The 22,938-nt window shown below is 44.3% G+C and overlaps 1 protein-coding gene across 2 annotated transcripts in view; it reads right to left on the bottom strand.

Annotated features, from left to right (window-relative positions):
* Positions 1-22,938, bottom strand: part of LOC125893127 (nectin-2-like) — a 96,967-nt gene that overhangs the window by 41,639 nt on the left and 32,390 nt on the right. The window contains exons 2-7 of one of the 2 annotated variants that reach the window (XM_049583658.1): positions 22,565-22,674; positions 21,437-21,686; positions 18,796-19,089; positions 18,531-18,648; positions 17,709-17,857; positions 6,091-9,496 (exon numbers count right to left, since the gene is read on the bottom strand). In XM_049583658.1, coding sequence (XP_049439615.1) covers positions 8,910-9,496; positions 17,709-17,857; positions 18,531-18,648; positions 18,796-19,089; positions 21,437-21,686; positions 22,565-22,674 — 1,508 coding nt within the window. In that variant the 3' untranslated portion in view covers positions 6,091-8,909. Of the gene's footprint in view, positions 1-6,090; positions 9,497-17,708; positions 17,858-18,530; positions 18,649-18,795; positions 19,090-21,436; positions 21,687-22,564; positions 22,675-22,938 lie in introns of those variants that run through there. The other variant, XM_049583659.1, reaches the window with a different exon arrangement.

The raw sequence follows: 22,938 nt of genomic DNA, 5'->3' as shown, positions 1-22,938 counted from the left end.
CCCATACTACCATTCTATCTACCACTGCCATACCAGAAAATGATTTAGTGTGTCCCAATACATATGTCAAATTCTGTAAGCCAAAAATACTAGGATGTTCGCCTGCACGTGGTCACAATAATTTTCTGGCTATTCTGAGTCACAATCCTGTGCTCAGCAGAAGATGTGTCACATCGACTGAGCCACTGACAGATGACAGCTCATTGACGGCTGACAGAAGCCACAAAAATAATTATGAAGTTGATCAATAAAAATAAAAGGAATAACTATGAAAATAACAATGGCAGAGAAATGCATTTGTAATTTTATTGTGTTCTCCAAGTTGACCTCTGTCTCTGGCGAGCTCAGTAAAGGGCGTTTTGTATCTCCAAGGTAACGTTAAGTGATAATGTCAAAATCTGCATTGTTCCAAATGGCATATTTTTTCTTTTAATTTCACATTTTTTCTACAGACTGTGACGGATAATCAAGTGGGTCAAAGTTCAAGGTGCAATGTTATGATTAAGCACAATGTCACAGTTGTATGCATACTTAATGCAACAGTATGTACAAATCAACATTGTGTTAAACATAAAACCAGAATGCAATGTTTTGCAAATCCTTTTCCCACATACAGTGGGGGAAACAAGTATTCAACACATTAAATGTTTTTTCATCACACATTTTTACAATGCAGCTTTTCGTAAGTGCTACATTGTGGGCAACTGGACTTTCTTGAGTTTCTTGAAAACATTTCACCTCTCATCCAAGAGAGAGGCTTCTTTAGTCCTGAACTAAACTGAACTGAACACTTCAGAACTGAAGAAGCTTCTTGGATGAGAGGTGAAACGTCTTCAAGAAACTCAAGCGAGTCCAGTTGCCCACAACATAGCACTTAAGATTACCACGACTTGAATGACTGAGGATCTTCACCAACACAGCGCAGCTTTTCATATGCAGCTTAGTCCGGACTTTGGTATTTAACTCAATAAAACTACAACAATAAATCATTTCAATCTTCATTTCAAAATTATGTGCAATGAAGTGCAATAACAGGAAAAAAGTACTGAACACATTAACTGAAATACTTGGAGAAGACTTTGTTTGCAATGCCGCCTCAAGACACTAATCGCTCAGTGTTCAGATGGGATTCTGACCCATTCTTCCACACAGACAGTCTTTAAATCTTTAAGTGTTTGTGTCTCTTGAGTAATAAATATCACTTTCAAAACTTCAAAAATGATTGTCCTCAGTTCCCAGGTGCTTACTGAGTGTTGTTAAAAGAAAAGGTGATGTAAGACAGCGGTAAACATGCCCCTGTCACAACTTTTTTGGAATGTGTTGCAGGCATCAAAATTCAGAATGAGATAAATATGAGATAAATACCTTGTCTTTGCATTGTATTCAATTGAATATACATCGAGGAAGGATTTGCAAATCATTGCATTATGTTTTTATTTATGTTTACACAGAGTCCCAATGTTTATGGAATTGGGGTTGTATTTTGTGAGGGCAGCTGCACTGAAAGTAAAAAGAAATAAGTATGCAAATCGAAACATGGGGTTCGTCCTGCTATACATCACACAGAGAAAGAAAGCAATTGCACAAGTTAAAACAAACTATGAAAAAGTCATAAAGCCACAGAAATCACCAGACACTTCTTATCTCCCCTTGTGATGCACTGTCAGGCCCATAACATTCTTCAGTTTCATCTTTATGAAATGAAACACATGCTCGGGCTAAGGTCAGATGACTGACTTGGCCAGTAAAGGACATTCCACAGTTTGGACATAAAACTCCTTAATTACTTGTCTTCATGCTTGGGATCATTGTCCTAAAACTCGGGGGAGTATTTTGTACTGCACTAAGAGCTATGAGTCAATGTGCTGCACTACAGAGCTAAAATAATGAGAAACATATCACTGTCAGTTAAAAGATGAGCCAGTTAAAAGATACAGTGTTTGATACAGATACTCCAGTAACTGCAAGACACACACAGCTTGAGATCTGATGATTCACCACAGGCAAGAACGCGAAAGGCCAGTTGCTTTAAAGCCAAGAAGAATATGCAAGAACCTACTTTAATAATTGAGGTCAGAGGCAGACACTTGCTTTAATCCCTGTGAAGGCCCAGGTCACCACATCCATCACTCAGAAATCCATGCAACAGTCCAGGCCAGTCATCACTCACTCTGGGATTTATTAGTTATGTCTGGAGCCGGAGGGTGAGAGGTTAAATGAGAAGCATTGTGTTTGCGGTTATCAGCAGAGAGAGCCCAAAGTGGGTCTTTGTGCTAATCCACACACACACACACACACACACACACACACACACACACACACACACACACACCATCAGATGTTTAATCAACACTGTGGCCATAGCTGCCAGAGTTGGAAGTTAAATATACAGCCATATACAAACATGCATGTGTGAGAAAGCACACACACACACACACACAAATGCTCATCACATGGTTGGGCTCAAAGACACACACATACCAAACAATCCGATAATACTCAAGCTCATAAACACTTTCCCACACAAACATCCTGTCGAAATCCGAGATGTCTGCAGTCCAGCAGAGCACTCACTGGGCACCTAAACACATGAACATACTCCTTTAGCACACTGCATGACCGAAGAACACACTCACATGCTCATTCTCTGTCTAATACATGCCTACGCGGACACGCACACGCACACACACACACACACACACACACACACACACACACACACACACAAACAACTTGGTATAAACAGGGCCACTACCAGCTATCTGAATTGCCCAGGGGCACCGCACCATGTCTCATCACTGTAAGCTAATGTTGAACACAGCGGTAGTGCTTGGCGGAGCTGCTGTCACTTTGGCTTCAGATCCAGGTTATTTGCTCGAAGCTCAAATAGGCCAGGTTCTGCGTTGTGGGGTCACTGCTTTCACATGGAGGTGCATACTTTGTCAGTGACAAATGCAGACCAAACTGTAAGTGTTGCACAGGCTTTCATTACCAGCTGCAGCTTAAAAGCCTTTCTGCTGTGCTCGAGTCTTTTACATTCAGCTAGAAAACCAAAGGAGCCAGAGTGTGTCTCTGTGTATCTGTGTGTATGTGCGTAAGAGTGTGTGTAAGTGCTCTCTATCTCGCCAGCCTCAAATCCAAAGCAATTAGAGAGGCCAGATGGTGGGCTGGACTCACAGTAAATAGCTGTGCATTGACAGAAGAAGCCTGCAACAAAAATTAACTGTGACAAGGAGCCAGGATGACACACAGATACATGACGGCATCAAAGCACCAGGCAAACATCGAGGACACCCGGCCATAACAGCCATAAACCAACTGTCACAGTCGTGAGGATGTTAACAGCACAACTTGATTGTATCGTTTGGTGGGGGCACAGAGGGGGCACTTGTATGTAAAAACCCAATAAGGCAGGTGCACATACACGCATCAACACACACATTCACTCCTGTGCCAGAACATTCATACATAGACCTGTGCACACACAGACAACCCCCCTATGTGCCCTTCTGTTAAAATTTGACCAAACCAGTTTGGTTTAGTCAGAGTTCAAACAATGCAGCCTTTGAGAGGCGCTCCATTCACCGAGTTTCAGCTTGGCCTGCACATTCCCCAACTGAAAACACAAACTGCCTCCCTCCAGGAAAACCACTGAAGCTACCGCACCGCATTCCTCAACTCTATCCTTTTCTCTCACTGTCTGTGTGTGTGTGTGTACAGTATTTGCCTCAAAGGTGTTGGGGCTCCTCTGAATATAATGATTATATATGCTCCTTGAAATAAGAAAGTGCATGTGCGCTTTGTACCGTCACTCCTCCTAATCCAAATGCTCAGGTGAAAAATGTGCCCTTTAGAGAACTACAGCAGTCTCCTACATACCTGTTACCAAGGCAGCAAGTTTACTTCAGCCAACCAGGACACATATACGAATCAGAGAGACTGAGAGGAGGTGGAGCTTGAGTACAGGACAATTGTAATCCACAAAATGGCTTCTCCTATTCCTGTGCTCAGTTTCCTCATAAGCCTGTTATCGCACCTCTGTTGACACACACAGATTTATCGAAACTGAAACGAGACAAACAGCCAGACCAGGAAATGAGAGTGAAAAAAAAGGACAACAAACAAACAAGCAGGAGGGGTGGGGTGTGTCTGCAGCGTGAAGGATGGGTGACAAGAGACAGAGAGGCCACTTCATAACCTGATCAATTAATCTATAAATCTAATCAGTGAGAATCAATGGCTGGCACTTCTATTCAATCTGGCTCCTCAGTCACCAGAGCTAACCGCAAGTGTTAAAGAGACAGAGGGAAGAAAAGGAGAAACAGATACCACACACAGCAACATTTCAAAAATCAAGAAGTCTTTAATAGCAACCAAATACGAAAAAATATAGAAAGACACGACAAAATGGTGACAACAATTCTAATTCATGTTTTTCTTCAAGACCAAAATAAATCTGAAATTAAAAAAATAAAAAAAAGAACAAAAAAGCAACGTTTACACAGAGCAGTCAATAATAAAAAGCACATTTTGGGGGTAAGACTGTTTTGTTGTGTGTACAGTTCATTTGTATAGAATAAGCACATTTGCCAGTTTTGGCAGCAATCACAGCGCGGCAGTCAAGAATAAAGCACTCAGAAAACATAAATTATAAAGCACTGCAAAATAACAGAAAAGAGGGGAAACTGTAATAGGAGAAAATAAATCCTTCATGCTTGCTGTCACTGAGAAATACACAAACGTGACACCATAAATTAGTAATATCTTTTTCTCTGCTACATATTTATATATTTATACTTTATACACAGGGAGGTTTTCTCTCCTTTTTTTTCTTCTTTTATGCAAGTGAGATGGGAGATGTTAAGGCTTTGATTAGTCATCAGATGTTTGGAGCTGAAGAAAAAATGTGGAGAAAAAGAAAGAAAAAATATTGGATATTTTGACTGCCTAACCTTGTGCTAGACCCGGACCAGGATCGCGGATTTTTCTAAAAGCATTTTGTCTGACAAGCCTTACTTGGGCTCTGAGGTGGGTGGCAGTGGTGTGTGTGCGAGTGTCTGTGGAGGCGGTCGCAGTGGCGGAGGTGGCTGAAGTGAGAAAAAGTCGGAAAACAACATTTTGAAGATGTGTAGGAAGTTGTGACTCTCTAAAAGCATTGGAAGGGATACGGGGAGGGTGGATGCAGGTCAGCACAGTCAGTGGCATTTTTATGAAAGCTGTGTTCCCCATGCAGAACAAAAGCAGAACGGACAAACAGTTTTCAAGAAAGCCAGTGTTTCCGACACTGGGTGAAAGGTGTGTGTCCCTGAATGTGCAGTTGTCTTTGTTCTACAGGGTCGTTGATTTGGGGTTGGGTTGGACTATTTGGGAAATAAAAAGCGGTGGAGCAGGGGACACATCATGCTGCGACTCCTTCCACAGTAACAGGACGCGGTATATGTCCTGACAGAGCCACTGAGCAAGTGGAGGAGAAAGAAGAACTGTTTGTGTGCATCTATGTGAGCGTATTTGTGTGGGCTTATGTCAGGAGATGGCAGAGTTTTCAGGTATGAGGTGTCTTCTGCACAGTTTGGCTGTGGGAGTGAGCATAATGAGAGTGACTGAGGGGTGTTTGTGTGTGGGCGAATGTTTCTCTGCATTCTGCGTATGTACATGTACAGTATGTGTATGTGTGTATGTGTGTGTGTGTGTGTGTGTGTGTGTGTGTGCGCGCCTTCAAAATGCACAATAATATCTTCAGTTTGCTGGTTTTCCATGGTGACAAAGGGTGGCTACTCAGGTTACAGCCCCAATGGCAGTAAGAGATGTCCCAAAGCACCCTGAGCATCATGAAAATACACTTCATCACACTACTACACACACACACACACACACATGCACACACACACACACACACACACACACACACACACACACACACACAGAGCTGACTCAACACAGACCATTGCCTGTGTGGTTACGGTCTACCTGATAAATTATGAGTATTGTGGGTATTTTTGCATTGTGCAGGGTGTCTGTCAAGGAGAAGGAGAAGCCAATTGTGCAAAAAAATACTGTGTGCTTATTATGTGAGAATGTAGGCAATGCTTATTTGAACAAAAAAAAAAAAAAAATTATACAAGCGTCTATAATTTTTTTCCCCCGGTACAAATCGACTCTTAGGCTTTAGGTAAACTCACCTCAGTCGGTTCAGTGCGTTTTAACACACAAACCACTGAGGTATTCATTAGGTTAAAAATTACATTCTGAATGCCCTCTGAGACATTTGAACTTTAGGCTTAGCCGACCAAGAACGCCTCTTTACTTCCACAACACTGGCTCCATCAATCTGATATTTACATTTTCATAAATATCCACATTTTCACAAGAAAAATAAAGATGCTTACATATATAGTACACAGATACCTCACACCAAAATGTACATACAACAGTTTTGTCCCTTATCGCTATTTTGACCCCCCAAACCACGTATTACACTCATATTTCTCTTTGTAGCGGTGACACACACAAGTGCAAAAATAAGTAATACATTTTTTTTTTAATTTTTGAGTGGTTGTGACAAATCAGCTGTGTTGAGTAAATTCACTGTACCCCAGGTTGACAGGAGTTGCATTTATGTAGAAGCTAAGGCCATTAGATGATAATCCCATTGAACACGCTGGCTTACAATATGCTAGACGGTGCTCAAACACTGTCTCTGTTTTTGTCACATGCCTCTTGTGTCCCTCTCCTGTTCTCTCTCCGCCTCTCTGAATGTTAACAGCCATCAAAATGGCAAACTAGGACTGCATCACCCTGTGCAGATACTTGCACTGAGTGTTTCTCACCTCCATAGCTCAAGGTTAAAAAACAACTGTGATAGGAATTGCAGGCAGCCTTCCTTGCTCTTAGCAATAGGTCACCCTGCATTTGACCTTATGACCTGCAGCATACTGCAACCCAGATCTTTGCTGGGCCTTGCAAGAGGGCAGTACAGTCATCGAGAGCCGCACTCAACAGATTCCCAGTGGGTCAAAGGGGAGAAGATTACAAGGCAGGAAAAAGCATGATTAGAGGAGCTACTGTAGAGCTTGTCTCCAAGATTGTCCATCACAGTCATCCAGTGGCTACATAGATACAGTGACGAATGCAGATGTACACAACTGAGCCTCAAAGACAGCAGCGTGCAGTAGCCACAGAGCAACATTTGCCTGAGTGGGCCTCCGGTGGCTCGTTAGAAGGATAAATTAACAGTCAGGAGACAATCAGCCCTGAAGCTGCATCATAAAGGGCCATTTCACTGCTTGTTGCCTGTTAGTCAATATGACTCCCATTGCTTCGCTGTGGACGCAACCTTTTATGTCTCCCGATCAATTCACTACATTTAACAACATCCACTAATGGAAAGAAATATTACATGATGTTATTGAAAATCTATCTAACCTAATGCCGTAGTACTTTCCGGGTGAGTTTCGGTTGCATCCGGCCATTTACTGAAGTGTGGGAGGAGGCGGTAGAGTCCGTGCACTGGGATGGAGTGAACATGGCTACTCCAGGTGGATTAGTCAGTCCTGGCATGTCAGGGCAGGCCGGGCTGGAATAGAGTAAGTGGGGCGTTTGACACATCAGGAGCAGTAAAATACTCCTCTGCTCTCTGTGGCCCTGACCTCGACACCACCGGATAAATCATAAACTCCCCATAAACACTGGGAGAGGGGGATGAAGAGAGAGAGGGAGAGAGACTGAGGGATGATAGAGAGATAGAGGTGGGAGGGGGAGAAATCGCCACGTCATAAACGATAAGCGGTGGCAATCTGTTGGTCCCGGCTAAGCGAGCGACTTCACGGCTCATTACCAATCAAGCTCCTCCTGTCAGGAGCGCTCTGAAGAGACGCGGATGAAGAGGAAGAGAAAAGAAGAGACGTGCTCCTCTCTAGTCCTTCCGCCTCCTGCATCCCTCTCTCCATCCCTTGACCCTGTCAGATCGGCTACACCTCATTCCCTCATGTCTTGTTTACCGTCTCTTACCTCCAGGCATTGTACAAAAGTTTGCATGTGAATACCTTGTTAAGAGCTGAGCTCGAACTCTCCTGCAAACTTACTTTGATAGATTTGGCTGCTCTTGTGCTTGTGCAGCACACGAGGACCTAATGTTCTTTTAAATTTTGTAGATTCAAGCGTCGCTGATAAGTTTGCAGAGAAGTTCGAGAGGATGGCAGAGAGAGCCAGAATGAAAGCCCGCCAGTAGACTTGAACAGCCAGAATAAAAGCTCACCAGTAGACTTGAGCAAACACACTATTCCCTTCTCTAAATCACCTGATGGCTACTGTCTGTACTATCAAATGTCTTCCTCCCAACCCATCACTAGCTACTAACTACCCACCAGCTGTCACAGCGCAACGTATTACCAAAACAAAAGGTTTCCCACAGGAGGACTGAGAATAGCAGGCAACACTCAACTGCTTGACAACCCCTTCCACTTCTACTGTTTTGGTGAAGATAAGAGTGAATATGCAAGTGAGGTGCCTCCTCTATAGCCAAGCTTGTATCATGATTCCATTATCCTACTCCCACACTACATAGTTTCTCTCTTTTAGTCTGTCTGTCAAGAGTCCTTGTCAAGGTCCCAGTGATAGCAATAGCATGAGCAGAAGCAGTGGGAGGCAGGTTGTTTCTTTTCTCTGTTTGATTTTCACTTCTTAGGGACCAGATAACAGCAACGCTCCTTTCAGAATGTCCCTCCTCAGTCCATTTCTGGGGCTGCACTGTGATTAATAATAGGCTATGTTTAAAATCAATTTTCAAAAATAAAAGTGGTAGAATTTTCTCTTCTCTATCAGAAAGGGACGAGACCCCTGGAGCCACAAAATCCTTAGGAGGAATCCTCCATCCCTCCTTTTTTCTTCTCCTCCTCCTTTCCTTTTCTCCTCTATACGTAAACAGCAGTCCGTGAGATGACAGAGCCATCCCCCTGGGACTCCATGTCATCATCCAGGTAACCTCCAATCATATCGTCCTGGTCATGTGGTGGGCGAAGCTGAAGGATGGGGGCCCCTCCACTGAAATGGTCATACCTTTCCTCCTCCTCCAGCTCATCAAACTTCCTCCTCTCTGCGTCGTCTAATTCATTGCTCAGCAGGATATCTTGGGCAGTGGGTGTCGTGGCAACAACTTCGGGCCGGCCCCCCATGGTGAGCGGCTGGTGGTGGTTGTTTTTCTCTGCGAGGCCCTGATGGGACGAGCTCTCGTTGTAAACATAGATGGGCCCGTTGTTGTTACCACCTCCGACGCCACCACTACCTGTTCCCCCGCCCGTGCCGTTCTTGCTGGCCTTCTTGCCGCCCCCAAATATGCGTGTCTTCATGTCACTGCCGCCATTGGCGCGGTAACCCTGCTGTTGCCTGCGGCTACGGGTGACGAGCACAGCGATGAGAGCGGCAACCAAGAGGAGGGCCAGCAGGGAGCCAATCACAGCTCCTGCCACCACGCCAGCATTGGATGGGTTCACTGAGGGCTCTGTAGGAGGGAGGAGAGGCGGGGAGGGAGAAAAAGGAAGAAAGGAATATGGTTGAGAAAAGGGAAAAAAAGAGAATAGTGTGAAACATGGAGAGAGGGCAAGAGGGAAAATAGAGACGGCATAAAAAAGGACGAGGAAGAAAGGGTAATGTCAAGGAAAAACGAGAAAGGTAGGAGTTGGATGTCGTCAGTGGCCTGTACTGTATTCAGTGAAGTGTGTAAGAGTGCTGAGGTGTCAGTACAGTCAAAAGTGTGTGTCTGTGTGTGTGTGTGTGTGTGTGCGTGCTAAGCCTCTTCCTACACTGACATTTCCTCCTCTCCCTCAGAGCTGCTCCTGTCCCCATTCCCACAGCCACGTCACAACAACGTCGCAGCCACGTTTCCCCCTGTGTTGCCCTTCAACGGCCAGGGTCTGTCCAAGGCTCCACACAAATCACAAGGCAAGGCAGCAGGAGGGGGGTAAAAAGTGCAAGCCACATACACACACACACACACATTCGGAGGGAGCGGGGAATGGCATGTGCAGGGGCAGAACAGGTGGAGGCCATGCAGCGGAGGAGGATAATGATGGATGGAGGAGTGGAGGGTTCGAAATTAGATGAAGAAGAGGAGGAGGAGGCAGAGGAGGAGTGAGTGAGTGACAAAGTGACACAGCGGAATGACAACTCTTCCTGGAAGCCATGAGCATAGAGCAGGGGGACAGTTTGGCACCCCTCCGCTCCTGTAAAACAAAAGGCAATGCTCGAGTGCATGCTGGTCCTAGATGTGTGTCCCTTTTTATTCCAGCACTATCTGTTTAGTCATGACTGCCATGTTACACACAGACGCATGAAAAGAAGCCATTTTAAGTTCACTTTAAATCAAACGAAGGCTGCCTTAAAGTGCAGCCTGGCTAAGGATGGTATATAAGCAAGACTAGGGCTCCACCGTCTAATACACAGTATTTCTGTTTGTGTATCAAAACTCCAGGGAGAGGTAGTGGTGGCTAAATCAGGTGTGTGAAGACGTCCCATATGACTTGTCAGCCATATAGTGCTCCTTCACTGAACTCACACTTCCCACTCCCTCGACATCCCTCGGCAGTGATATTAGTACGATATTTCAAAGCAGGTATTTGAACAGCAAAAAGATACAACTGCTTTTGCAGAGGAGGAAACCAACATTAAGGCTGAATATTATTTGAAATGTTTTGATTTATTGTAGCAATAATAAACCTGAGTTTCAGCACCAAAAGAATACAGTTCTTGATTCCTTAATTTAAGGAATATAAGCCTGTTCTTATAGAAAAGCCTTTTCTTTGTTTCATCAAATATTTAAAGGTCAGATGTGTAGGATTTACTGGCATCCATGTGAGAGCCAGTGTTTTATGTGTCTGTTCTCAGCTACTGAAGAACAACATGGTAATGAAAACACTGCAATTCTTATTTTCAGGTGATTATAAACTACTAAAAACAAAGTCATAATATAATATAGCCCCTGAATCCTACACCTGGACCTTTAAATACATTAGTTATAGTTGTAGCCACATAGGCTAAATAAAATATTATCTAAAGTCAGCAAAATTCTGATTTAAATCAGAATATATCTGATGAAAATGAAGCAAACCACGCTAGCTTTCACTGCCAACTCAAAGTCTAAAAGTTGATGTTTTGGACACATTTAGTCAGAACTCAAAAAAAGGACTGAGCTTTGATACCAGGCTTGGTTAAGAAACTAAAGCCTCTCAGAGAACCATGACAGTGTTACTGCTTTGCACAGGCTTTTTCGGGGCCATGAGTTCAGGGCTCTAAGTGCTTTCTGGGAGTATGACAACTCCCCACAGACTCTGTGACCGTTTCCCTTGTGTGGTCATCATCTATAACTCAGTGGGCAGGGAGTATGGCTCTAACAATGCCGGAGTTAAGGGTCAGCTCTATTCGAGCTGTTTGCATTCACTGTACTGTGAAGCACTTTAAACAAAAACACTCTCAGAATTTGCAGGGTATTTTACAAAGAAATATACACAATATAAAAAGTAGAACAACTTTTATATAAGACGGAGGAGCTCTCCAGTATGATGGATATACAGCTTAGACTTTATTCCGCAAACTGTTTATGCAACAACGTGCCTCATTCAGAGCTTTACAGAGTAAACCTACTTTTAAGAGAATGGAATATTGATGCCTGAATGTATATCATTCTCACTTTTACATGATTCAAAGTATCACAATTTGGAGCTTATGATCTATTCTGTATGAATGCATGTTTTTTTTTTTTAATGTAATGTACTTGTTTACTCGGTGCGGATATATTTGGATGCCTCAGAAGCAATAAACAAAATGCTTTCATGCAACTCTTTAAATCCCAGAGGAAGGCACATTGTTGCAGAAACATCATCTTTATTGAAGTCTATTTATCATTCATCATACTCAAAAGTGTTCGGCTTCCTTCAGGTTTTAGCGCATGAGTTACACAATAAAACAAAATAAGTTGTAGCCCCTGGTTCAAAGTGATCAAGAACCCTTGGCTAAGCTGAACATCCTGTGTGTTGCTCTGGCTCCCCTCTTCACTCTCTGCACTTCCACCAGCCGCTGCAGAGGATTAAACCAGTAAACACTGCTGTTGAAATCCCTGCCTAAATTTGAAAGTAGCAAATCAGCCCGACTCTTATTGTCATTCCCATTTAAAATCCATCAGAAGCAGGCCCCTCTTGTTAAGTGTACAGAGAGCTGACAGAATTACTCTTGTAACACTGATTCTTGTCAAGAGAGAAAAATGGTAGTATACTGCTGTCTACACCTGTGCTTCGCTCTTCTCTTCCACTTTATTTCTGCCTCTTCTCTCCTCCACTACCCCTTTTCTCCATCTCTGCCACCACTTCACAAGCTGTCTCCTGCATGCACTCTTTCCGTCTGCTCTAAATCCATTTTCCCTGCCATCTCTCCAATTTACGTTTGTATTTCTGTCACATGTTACTATTCTCCTCTGTGCTTCACTTTCAACATAAGCCTCGGGAAAAAATTAATAATTTCATGTGGGTATATTTTCTTTTCCTCTCTTTCAATTTCTCTCACTAGCCTCCCAAAGCAAACTGTCTCTTTCCCCTCCTATTCTCCCCCGAGCAGTGCTAAACATTCCTGTTCGCACACATGAGAGTGAGAGCTAGCCCTCAGTGTCCACTTGTAACAGGAACACAAGAAATGCATTATCACCTCGGGCTTCGTGGTGCTCTGTGGCGCGCCGGCACATGCAACGTGGCAACAATCTCTGTTAAAACTTGGGGCCGGATGCTGCCACACATTGCCGTCACATCAAAGGGAATTACACTGAAATTTAAATGCAAATTCTCCCTAAATTCCTCTCATCCAATTATTTTTAATGCGTCGCTCAAGTCAGTCCTTAAGTGTCTCTCTCAAAGTCTATGCTGGTAAATCCTTTTGTCGGTGATAATTCATGTTTTATTCTACCCTTCTGGAGACAACACTTAAAAGATTCAAGAGATAGATGTTAAAAGGAGCCACCCCAGGCTCCCAGTACAGGCCCACTACAGACCCGGACACATCCTAACAAAGCACCAGTGGAATTTATTTCAGTGGGTGAGGAGAGGACATCTTATAAACACATGCTGTTGGATGAGACAGCAGAAAAACTGCAATATGCATGCTGTGTGGATAACAAGGGGGGAAAAAATAGAAAAACAAACATGCAGAACTACAGTGTCCCACCCCTCCCCAAACACACATACACACACGCACACACACGCGCACCATACTGTGTAAGCCAAAAACAGCATGCTTCTTATGAAGTCACGTCCAGCACGACCGTAAGCTCCAAGTGACCGCAAGTAATAAGAGAGATGGAGCGGAAGTAACGTCTACTGCAGCCTCCCAAAAACACGCATGGTCACATACACACACTCATACACACTCACAGACACACACACAAGCCATCATGGTCATCAGAGGTCTGACGCTGGGCTGGGCTGCACCTAGAGCATAGCTTCGTAGTATTCTCTGTCAGCATGTTAACTTATTGAACAGAGCTGTGTGTTTGTGTGTGCATGTGTGCGCTAATGAGGGGTGGGCAGGGGGCCAGTAGCAGGCTGGAGGGAGACTTGGCTCCATCAGACCTGTTCTCTAGCTGTTTTCGCATGGCCGGAGACACACACTGACAGACACAGACAGATACAGGCAGACACACACACACACACACACACCCAAACCCAGTGGAGGAAAAGGTCCAAGCCTCTTGTTCTTGAACTGCCTTCTTAGGAGTCTTAAAAACAGGGAGAATTGAGGAGAAATCTTTTTTTGTTGGACTGCAGAGCCCCTCTGACCATGTGGGGGATTGAATTGGGGGCACTTAACTTTTTGAGGTTCAGCTGAGCAACCCCCCGCAAGGAAGGATGGGGGGAGAAAATAACAAGATGGAAGATGGAAAGAATCTGGGTTAGCCACACAAGAACCCCCGTGAGAGGAGACTGGAATGGAGGGATGGATGGAGGCATGGAGACTACTAAACTGTGATTAAGAAAGAGCTACTGGTATTTAAGAGTTAAGCTTAAAGAGAGGGGGAGATAGCACGGGCGTAAGCAAGAGAGAGCGAGAGAGAATGCTGGGGGCAGGAGTCTCCTCTCTGAACAGGGAGATCAGCGGCAGACTTGTGGAGGCTGAAAGACAACCTGAGAGAGATAAGGAGGATGAGGAGAGAGCATATGCTAACTGAGAGGATGAGAGATGCAATGAAAAGAGCAAACTGCAGCTAAAGAGATAGCGAGGGGGAGATAAATCGAAAGAAAGGAGGAGGGGAGAGCAGGGTAGGATACTTGAGCGTGTGTGAGTAAGCAGCAGGATCGAAGATGAGAGGAGGAGAGGCAAGGAGAAGAAAGGACATCCATCTCTCTCTCTGCCTCCGGGAGCACAGGACAGGACTGAGGGCATGGGCAACACCCACACTGACACACACGAGAGTGTGAATTTATGTGTGTGTGTGTGTGTGTCATGCAGCTGTGGGGTAGAGAGCAGTGGGGGACCTGCTATGTAGCAGGTGCTGGCCATTTCACGCCTGTCGGCCCCTCTTAGCCCTGTTTGTCTACACGCGTTCACATTAGCCTCCACAGGTCTGCATCGCACTCCCATCTGGAGTCATTCCACATCTTTCTCTTGCTCTGTTTCAACCATCAGCCACTCTTTCATTTCACTCTAACCAATACAAACCCAATCTCTGAACACTTCTCACCACCTCTCTGCCTTCTACAAACCCTTCTTCACTCTGACACTTGCCGGTCGCCTCAGTCAGCTCTTAACTGCCAGTGAATTTAGCTCACATCTGATCCTCCTCCTCCTCTGCCAATGAGTAAGAGAGGAGTGGGAAGGAGGGAAGAGGTGGTCGGCTGTGAGAGAGCAAGAGGAGATGGAGGATGGAGATGACAGGACAAGGAGACCAGAGAAAGCAGAAAGAAAATGCAGAGAGGAAGAGAAATGAAAAAGAAAGTGGGATGAAGAATGGGAGTGGAGTGGAAATGTAGGATAAAAGACAGAGCGAGAAGGGAGCGGATGGTGGAATGAGGAGAGAAGCAGCCAGGAGCTGAAGCAGCAAAGGGTGACTGATCCGCTCTGAGAGGCTTGGAGACAGACAGACACACACGCTATGCTGAGAGATAGTGGAGGCCAATAGCGGTGAAGATAGGATGCAATGGCACAAGATTCCCATGGGAGTTTTAAATGCCGTCAGCATCCTTTCTCTCTCTCCCCCTCCATCCCTCATGCCTTGCTCTCTTAGTGTGAGGATTGCACGCTGGCACTGATTTATCCTGGTGCATGTTCCCTGGCTTTTTAGTCTGAGAGCAGCAACCTTCATCTTCCCCCCCTCTGCTGCCTGGATCGTTGTATCTTCCTTGCTTATTGCTTGTACTACACAGCAGGAGATGGCGACATCCTTTGTGCTACAGAAGCCAGTTATGCTACAGTGCGGCGGTACAGAATGGCCCCAGAGGAGTGGTGACGCATGCTGTGGCACCATAAGGAGCCAAGGGACTTGAAGAAAGATGGGGGGTGAGCGAAAGACAGAAAAAAGGATGAAATAAAGAGAGACTGAGCAAAAGGACAAGAAAAAAATGAGGGCATGAAGTTTCTGGGTTGCTCTTAAACTGAAGCCACCAGAGAAATGCACTTTTTCCCCATTACGGGCAAGGTTTAGCCTTATGTCAGCAGAAAATAACTTCCGGTTAAGTGCAGGCAGAAGAGTGGAGGGGGATGTATTTTGTATGAGGTGAAAATCAGAAATGAACCCTGTTGAGGGGTGCAGCTAAAACTACTGAGGAACAGAGGGGGATGGACTGTTTTCCATCATAACTGGCACCGTTCTGGATGGTTTAACTCAGACACCCGAGGTGGAACAAGCTACACAGCACACAGACAGATGCATGCACCTGAATACACATAATATCACAAATATGAGCCAGCAAACATAAACGGACAGTACATCAGCGCATGTCTAGCCTCAGCTAGACCCAAGGCTACACAGAAATACCACTTCTTTTCAAAGTCAACAGTGTCACTGTGAGTCAAATTCATCACTTGCAGTGATTGCAGCCTTATCTTCAAGCCGCTGAGTTTAATGAACACTGCTCATTTACTTTGCTTTAGTCTCTCCTGTCATTAGCGATGGCCAAGGGTACTGCTGAGATGCTACTCAGTTTCTTTTGTGATCATGACTTCAGGGGGCGAACCGCTCCCTCTCTCATTTTAGAAAAAAATACAGAAAAGGCGAAAATATCATCTCATCCATGTGCACCACTCACAATGTGAACTAAACCTTGTGAACAAACCGCTTTGTAAATGCCATGTGATGCACAAAGCTAGTAGACAGACCTTGGGTACCACTGTGGCATAGAAACCTTGATAATTCTGTGTTATTGAGCGCATGCAAAGAGACACAGAAAAGTGATATGCATTCCTAATAGGACACAGAGAATTAGTGAGGTGAAAAGTCAAAAGAAAGAGCCCACATTCGTGCACATTCTACAGAGCAGTCACACACACACATACACACCATGGACAGAGCAGCTGGACCCTCTAACCCTACACTACACACCCAAGATAGTCCTCAGCACAGAGAATGTGTGTGTGCTCGTGTAACATGTGAGGCAGAACAAGGTGTGTGTCCCTGGGGAAAACATGAGAGCATAGCACACCAGGAAATGTGTAGCATGTATGATTAAAGTGCACTCGGTTCCAGTTCATCAGCTGGAATGATATAAATGTTTTCATATACAAGCTGGGGGAAAGTTTAGATGATGAATGAGGCCCAAGTGAGCCACCAATTTTTTTTATTTTACTTCTGAAATGTTCACTGCGTTACTGAAGCATTTACTGTATTCAGTTCATCAGTGAGTTGGGGCATTTGTAACTTGTGTAAAGGCCCGGACACACCAAACTGACAGGCTAAGAAGGCCAACTGTTGTTATTTCATGGCCAAAAAGTTGCACTTTAATACATTTTAAAGACTACAGCCAACGTCCAACCAGCATGTACGTTCTGTGCCTGCATGAGAGGAGATAACTCTCCATACCTGCAGGAGGCAGTAGTGTGTATTCTTCATTCAAAAAGGGAAAGCAGAAAATTGACAGGACTGATTCAAGACGCTAATTAGCCAGTTAGCACATTATCAACACAACCCGATGTTGAAAGAACAAAGGATATTAATTGTGTGATAGCGAACAGTAACACAAACAATTACTAACCATTTCTGCGAGACAGCTAACTAATCTTACCTACTATAACAAGATTGTTTCACTCTCACACCCTCTTGACTTTAGCTGTTTGTTTGCTTTCCTCACCTCCATCGCTCTTCTTATGCAATGAGCTGAACTGCCACTCAGTGATTTCTTTCACCGACAGCCTCTGCCATCTCTGAGGCCGACTGTACATGTGCATGAAAAACGACCATTAGCTTGGTGTGTCAGGGCCCTAAGTTACACTTAATCTTGGTTTTAACTTACTTACAACAGGAAATGTGTCAACAGGAGTAATTATGATACTGATTCATCGAACCACAGTGCACAAAAAGAACACTTCTGTTACTTGTTTCATGTTGTCCTCTGAGCAGGTTAAAGTATGTTAAATATTATCAAACCTTCATCTTGAGGGCCGTTAATGGACATGTTATGTAACGAAACTTTTTTGTGCACTTTTGTTGGCGTGTTTGTGCTTGTTTGTGCCCTTTAACTCACCTCTTACAAAGACTGTGACCTGGTCTCTGCCGACCCCGATGCGGTTCTTGACCTCACAAACAAAAGTGGTGTTGACAGCATCGTCCACCTTCAGCACCTTCAGCTCTTTGCCTGTGATCTGCACTGTGTCTGGCTTCTCTCCTGACATCCTGCGGGGACATGAGCATATTGGCATGAGTTTAAAAAAAAAAGAAAGAAAGGAAGAAGGCCAAAAAAGAAATTGAAAATAGGATTGTGGTTTGTTTGACTTTGGGCACAATGAGAGCATCGAGACAGATGTACATTTACAGAAATATGCCGTATTGTGCAATGTCATCAAATTCAACTAATCTTGATCGGCAGTGCAAAACCAATCAGTTTCCCCCTTCCTCAAAAGGCAATCCATTATCACGCAGTGAAGGAAAATAGGATGGGGATAGGAGGAAAATCAAAACTGTTGGATCGGGGCCCGAAATCTCATCTCTCCTATTTTTAAGCACCAGACTTGAGTTCCCCCCCAAAATTTTGATACAGTTACATTAATAGCTGATGATACAGAAAAAGGGAGGGAGAAAGTCATATTGTGCTTCTCATTATGCGAGGGTTAAATCTCGAGTCGCAGAGTCCATTATGAGAAATTATACGGCTATCTCCATAATCAGAGCACAGCGCTGTAGTGGCAATAATAAAAGCGCTGATTACAGCTCTCTGGACCTGGGAACGAAGGGCAAGGAAGGGAGAATAAGAGAAAAAGAGATAAGAGAAAGCAAGGGCACTGAAAAAAAAGAGAGATGGAGGAAGAGACGACAATTCAAAAGAGAAGACAGATGTTGGTATACTCACGTCTTCCACTGGGTGGTCAGCGGAACAGGGTTTGCAGTAGCATCACAGATTAGCACCACATTTGTACGACCCACATACCAATTATTGTCGTAACCCACTATTGTCACCTGAGGGGGGTCTGAGGGAAGGACAGGTGAATGACAGAAGGGAGAAGAAGAAAAAAGTGTTCAATTAATCACTCCAAGGTTTAATGTTAGAGGGTGAACCACAAAGAAATTCATAGTATGATACAGAAATACTAAGTGCTGTGTGTGTGGTGTCTTACACTGTACTGCTAACTTCATCGGGAAGCTCTCTGGTTTGACTTGGGTTCTGTGCTTCACCACGCAGCTAATGTCCTTCCCGTTGTCTGCCGCTGTGGGAACCATGCGGTACTCGCTGGTCACGGTCACAGTGTTGTCAGCACCCGGCTTAGACACTGTCGTCGCATTGCCATTGGCTGTGGTCACCCAATTGATCTGAGCAGCGGGGCGACCATCCAAAGACTCACAGCGTGCCACAGCGACCGGCTTAGTGCCCGCTTCCACTGTCACGACGGAGGCCGAGTTCTGAGGCTTAGCTGATGGATGGATGGGTGGATGGACGGATTGATGCAAGGGTGGAGGGTGGGTGGGGGAGAGAGACACAGAGTGGCAGAGAGAAGATTAAAGGATGTAGAAATAGATAAAATGGAAATAAGACAGCTGAGGGAAAAGATAATGTGCACCATTATTGATAAACAATTTGAGTCACCAGTCTGGCAAAAACAAATCCAAAACCTCAATCTCCAAACATCCTGTGTTCCCCTACTTGCCCTCTCTTTCCCTCTCTCCTCTGTCTTTTATCTCTCCAGAGCCCACATTGATAAACACTTAGGCGCACGAGTGCAAACACACCCAAACCCTAAATCTTCTTTCACTCTCCCTCCATTTCTTTAATCTATTGTCTCTCTATCCCTATCAACCGCCATTGATAAACAATTTCCCTGACTGGTCCACTGCATTTCCATACACAAATTCTAAATCACTACATGATCTCTGCCAACCCCCACCCCCTGTCCTCATACCTCCTCAATTTCCCTCTATGATACGAGTGTGGGATCAGAGGAGAGCAGGCAGGACAGCAGCTGACAGCGGGCATGACAAGCAGCCAGATCAATATAGTGCCTTAGGGGAGGCAGGGAGGAATGATGCGTTGGAGAGAGAAGAGAGCGGAGTAGAGGCACTGGTGCTGGGCCAAGGTTAGACCAATGGTTCCATTGCATTAACAAGAACACAATTGATCTGACAATACCACTTATAATAGCAATTAAGCCTAGCTGGACATGCTTTTAACCTGCATACTACCTTTGGGGGTGGGAGAGAGCTAGAGAGAAAGACAGAGAGAGGTAGGCGGAGAGTACTTTGCATTTTTATATATAGGTAGCAGCATGGTAAATGTGCATATGCTTGCTACAGATGGATGGGTGACAAATTTAAGGAAAAACTAGCATGGAACAGCTTTAATGCACTTCAATTCAACACATCTCAAGAAGCCCTACTGGAAAGACGAGCACCATGGAACACAGAATTAGGTTTTTGGTGAGAGAAGCTAATTAATTGATAAAAGTAATTTTAGACAGTTGGCCAATTCTCCTAATATAAATTTGACAAAGAGCCAATTTGGTAAGTTTTCCAATGTAATAAAATAGATATTTTAATGCGAGCATTCAACAAAGTTTCAAGAGTTTGGGAAGCAGAAAAAAAATTGGTTTTGATTTTGAAACAGCTTGGGTGTGAGCCTTGACAGACAGAGCCGTAAAGCCATGACCCAGTGTGGTGCAAAACATTTAAAAGAGAGCTCCTGTTTATATCAAAGTTTTGCTTCTGTAGACCCAGCTTTGCTGACATGTAATACCAACCACGGGTACTGTTTTGAAGTTCTGCCAGAAAATGGAATAAGTTAGGGCCCTGACACACCAAGCTGAAGGTTGGGCGTTTGGCAATGTCAGGCCGTCTGTGAGTGTCTGTCGTTCTAGTTTTTGCGGTGTGACCTGCACCGCTGGCACCAGTTGGCCCCTGTTGGCGTTTTTTCAGCCATTAAATAGGCGTTGGACCTGGCTGAGCCCATCGGTGAGGGAAATCACTCTGACTGGCAGTTCAGCTCGGTGCACGAGAAGGATTTTAAGTGAGGAAAGCAAACAAACAACTAAAGTGAAGAGGGGGTGAGATCAAAACAAACTCATAATATGAGCTAAAAATTATTTATTTAGCCACTGACTTCTTTCGTAAAAACAGTTAGTAATGGTTTGTGTTATTGTTCACAATCATAGGGTAAACGTCCTTTGTTCCTTTAGCATCAGGTTGTATCATTAATGTGTTAACTAGCATCTTGAATCCATCCAGTTGGTCTCCTGGTTTCCCTTTTTTAATGACAAACACGGACTACTGCTGCCTGCTGGTGTGAAGAGTTATTTGCTCTTACGCAAACGCAGAATTACATGCCAGTTGTCTGCTGACTGTTGTCTTTGCAACGTGTTCAAGTGCAACTTTTTGGCCAAGCCACAGGCAATGTGAGGCAACAGCTGGCCTTTGTTGCCAGTAGGTCTTTCATGTGAGTTTGGCGTGTCAGGGCCGTTACCCTGCGGCATAAAAAATAAGTAGCTACCACAGTTTTCAAAAGAAGATCAAATTGTGGCTAATGGGAAACTTGAAAGTGTGAGCCCATCATTTAAGTTACAACTTGTTTGTAATGTTCAATATTTCATGTTTTGGGTGTTTGACATTGAGTGATTTTAATGATGATATAGTTTTGTTGCCCAGTAACCTGGACATCTTTGCTATCTTTACATCCAGGACAAGAGTAGAGTAAACCCTGGACTTCACTGTGGCCTATCATTTGTCTGCTAGCTTTATATACACATGGCATAGATTATGTAAGTGACCTACCCAGCATGACAAGTTGTGTGATGCCTTGCTCGTTGCCACTGGGGTAGGTAGCATACTCGCAGATGTACTTCCCCTCATCGGTCATCCTAACATCACTTATCTGGATGGAAGGACTGACCAGTGTTGGTGGACTGGCCATGAAGCTGACTCTGCCTTTCACAGGCGAGTCAGGGTAGTTGGGATCAAAGTTGGGGTGAAACACAGCAATGTTGATCCTTTCTGCGTCCTTCGGCTCATAGATCCACGTGACCTGTGGTAGAGGAGGCACGGAGGTCAGGTTAGGATGCGTACAGTGCCTGAAGAAAAAACTGCCTCATTTATCATGGCATTGATAAGCAACGCTGGAGAGCATTTTCAGACATCCACATTTTGCTGTAAACTCCATGGGGCAGCGTTCACAGCATCACAATCAAATAAGTGGAGCAGGTATGAATATGCATGTGACTTTTCCAGGAGCAGCACTCGCTCTCTCTCTCTCCGCAGCTCTTAGCGGAACCAAACAGAGTTGTGTACTTCCCACTTCATTGAGATGCGACTAAGAAGTGTTTCTATTACCATATTCAATCCCCTAAAGCAAAATGAAGCTTAGCATTGTTTGTTTGGAGTAATAAAACATTAAGCCTAAATGTGATAAAAAACCTATTACTAGCCTCAGGATTATTTCTGTGGGCTATGATTTGCTAGATTAAGGTTTAATGGGGTAGGTAAACAAGGCACATGGACCTGTATTATCATTTTATGTGCATTGTGATTGCAATGAATTGCTCTTACCCATCTGTGTGACTAAGTTTCACACACCTGCAGAATCAGGTTGGTACATAATTAACAAATCCTTTATTTTACAGGGATAATAGCCATATGTTTAGTCAAATACTACACTGTGTATTCGCTTAATGGCCAATGTGTTTGCTTCAATTGTGAAAGCAAGTTGTTGTCCCAAGCAATTTCGACAAATTGTACTGTGTCAAGTCAGCACAATGAGCTGCAATTTTGAGATGAAACAGACATTTTTATTAGAATTTCATACCACAAACCCAGTTAAGAGCTGATATGAGTGTGGTGGAAAAAGAAGTAATCAAATCCTAACTGAAAGAAAAACACATTGTGTCATGACAGTGTGTATCTGACCATTGTGAGCTGAATCCCAGTGGCATCGGTGAATTCACAGCGCAGCTTGACCGTCTGGCCAGGATACGAGGACACCTCAGGCTCCACCTTTACCCGCTGACCTGACGCTCCTAAGAGAAGCAAAGAGAAACATTAATGTCTGTCGTTTTCTTTCTTTCTTAACGAGGTACTGTACAAAGCCTCCTGATGATAAATGAGGACAGTGTGGAAGTGTCTGGTACAACAGAGGACAGCATTAGTGAACCCAGGCAAGTAGGCCAAGAGTCTGGTATCTCTCCATGACTGTGCGCGTGTGTGGATGGAGTGGTCGAAAAAAAAGGGGGATATGTGCTGCAAAAAAAAAGGAAGAAAAAAAAAGAGAAAAGCCAGTTCTC

The sequence above is a fragment of the Epinephelus fuscoguttatus genome, linkage group LG8 (assembly GCF_011397635.1).
Source record: "Epinephelus fuscoguttatus linkage group LG8, E.fuscoguttatus.final_Chr_v1".
Taxonomy (NCBI): domain Eukaryota; kingdom Metazoa; phylum Chordata; class Actinopteri; order Perciformes; family Serranidae; genus Epinephelus; species Epinephelus fuscoguttatus.
The sequence above is the reverse complement of the archived record's forward strand: the minus strand, read 5'-3'. Positions and strand labels throughout refer to the sequence as shown.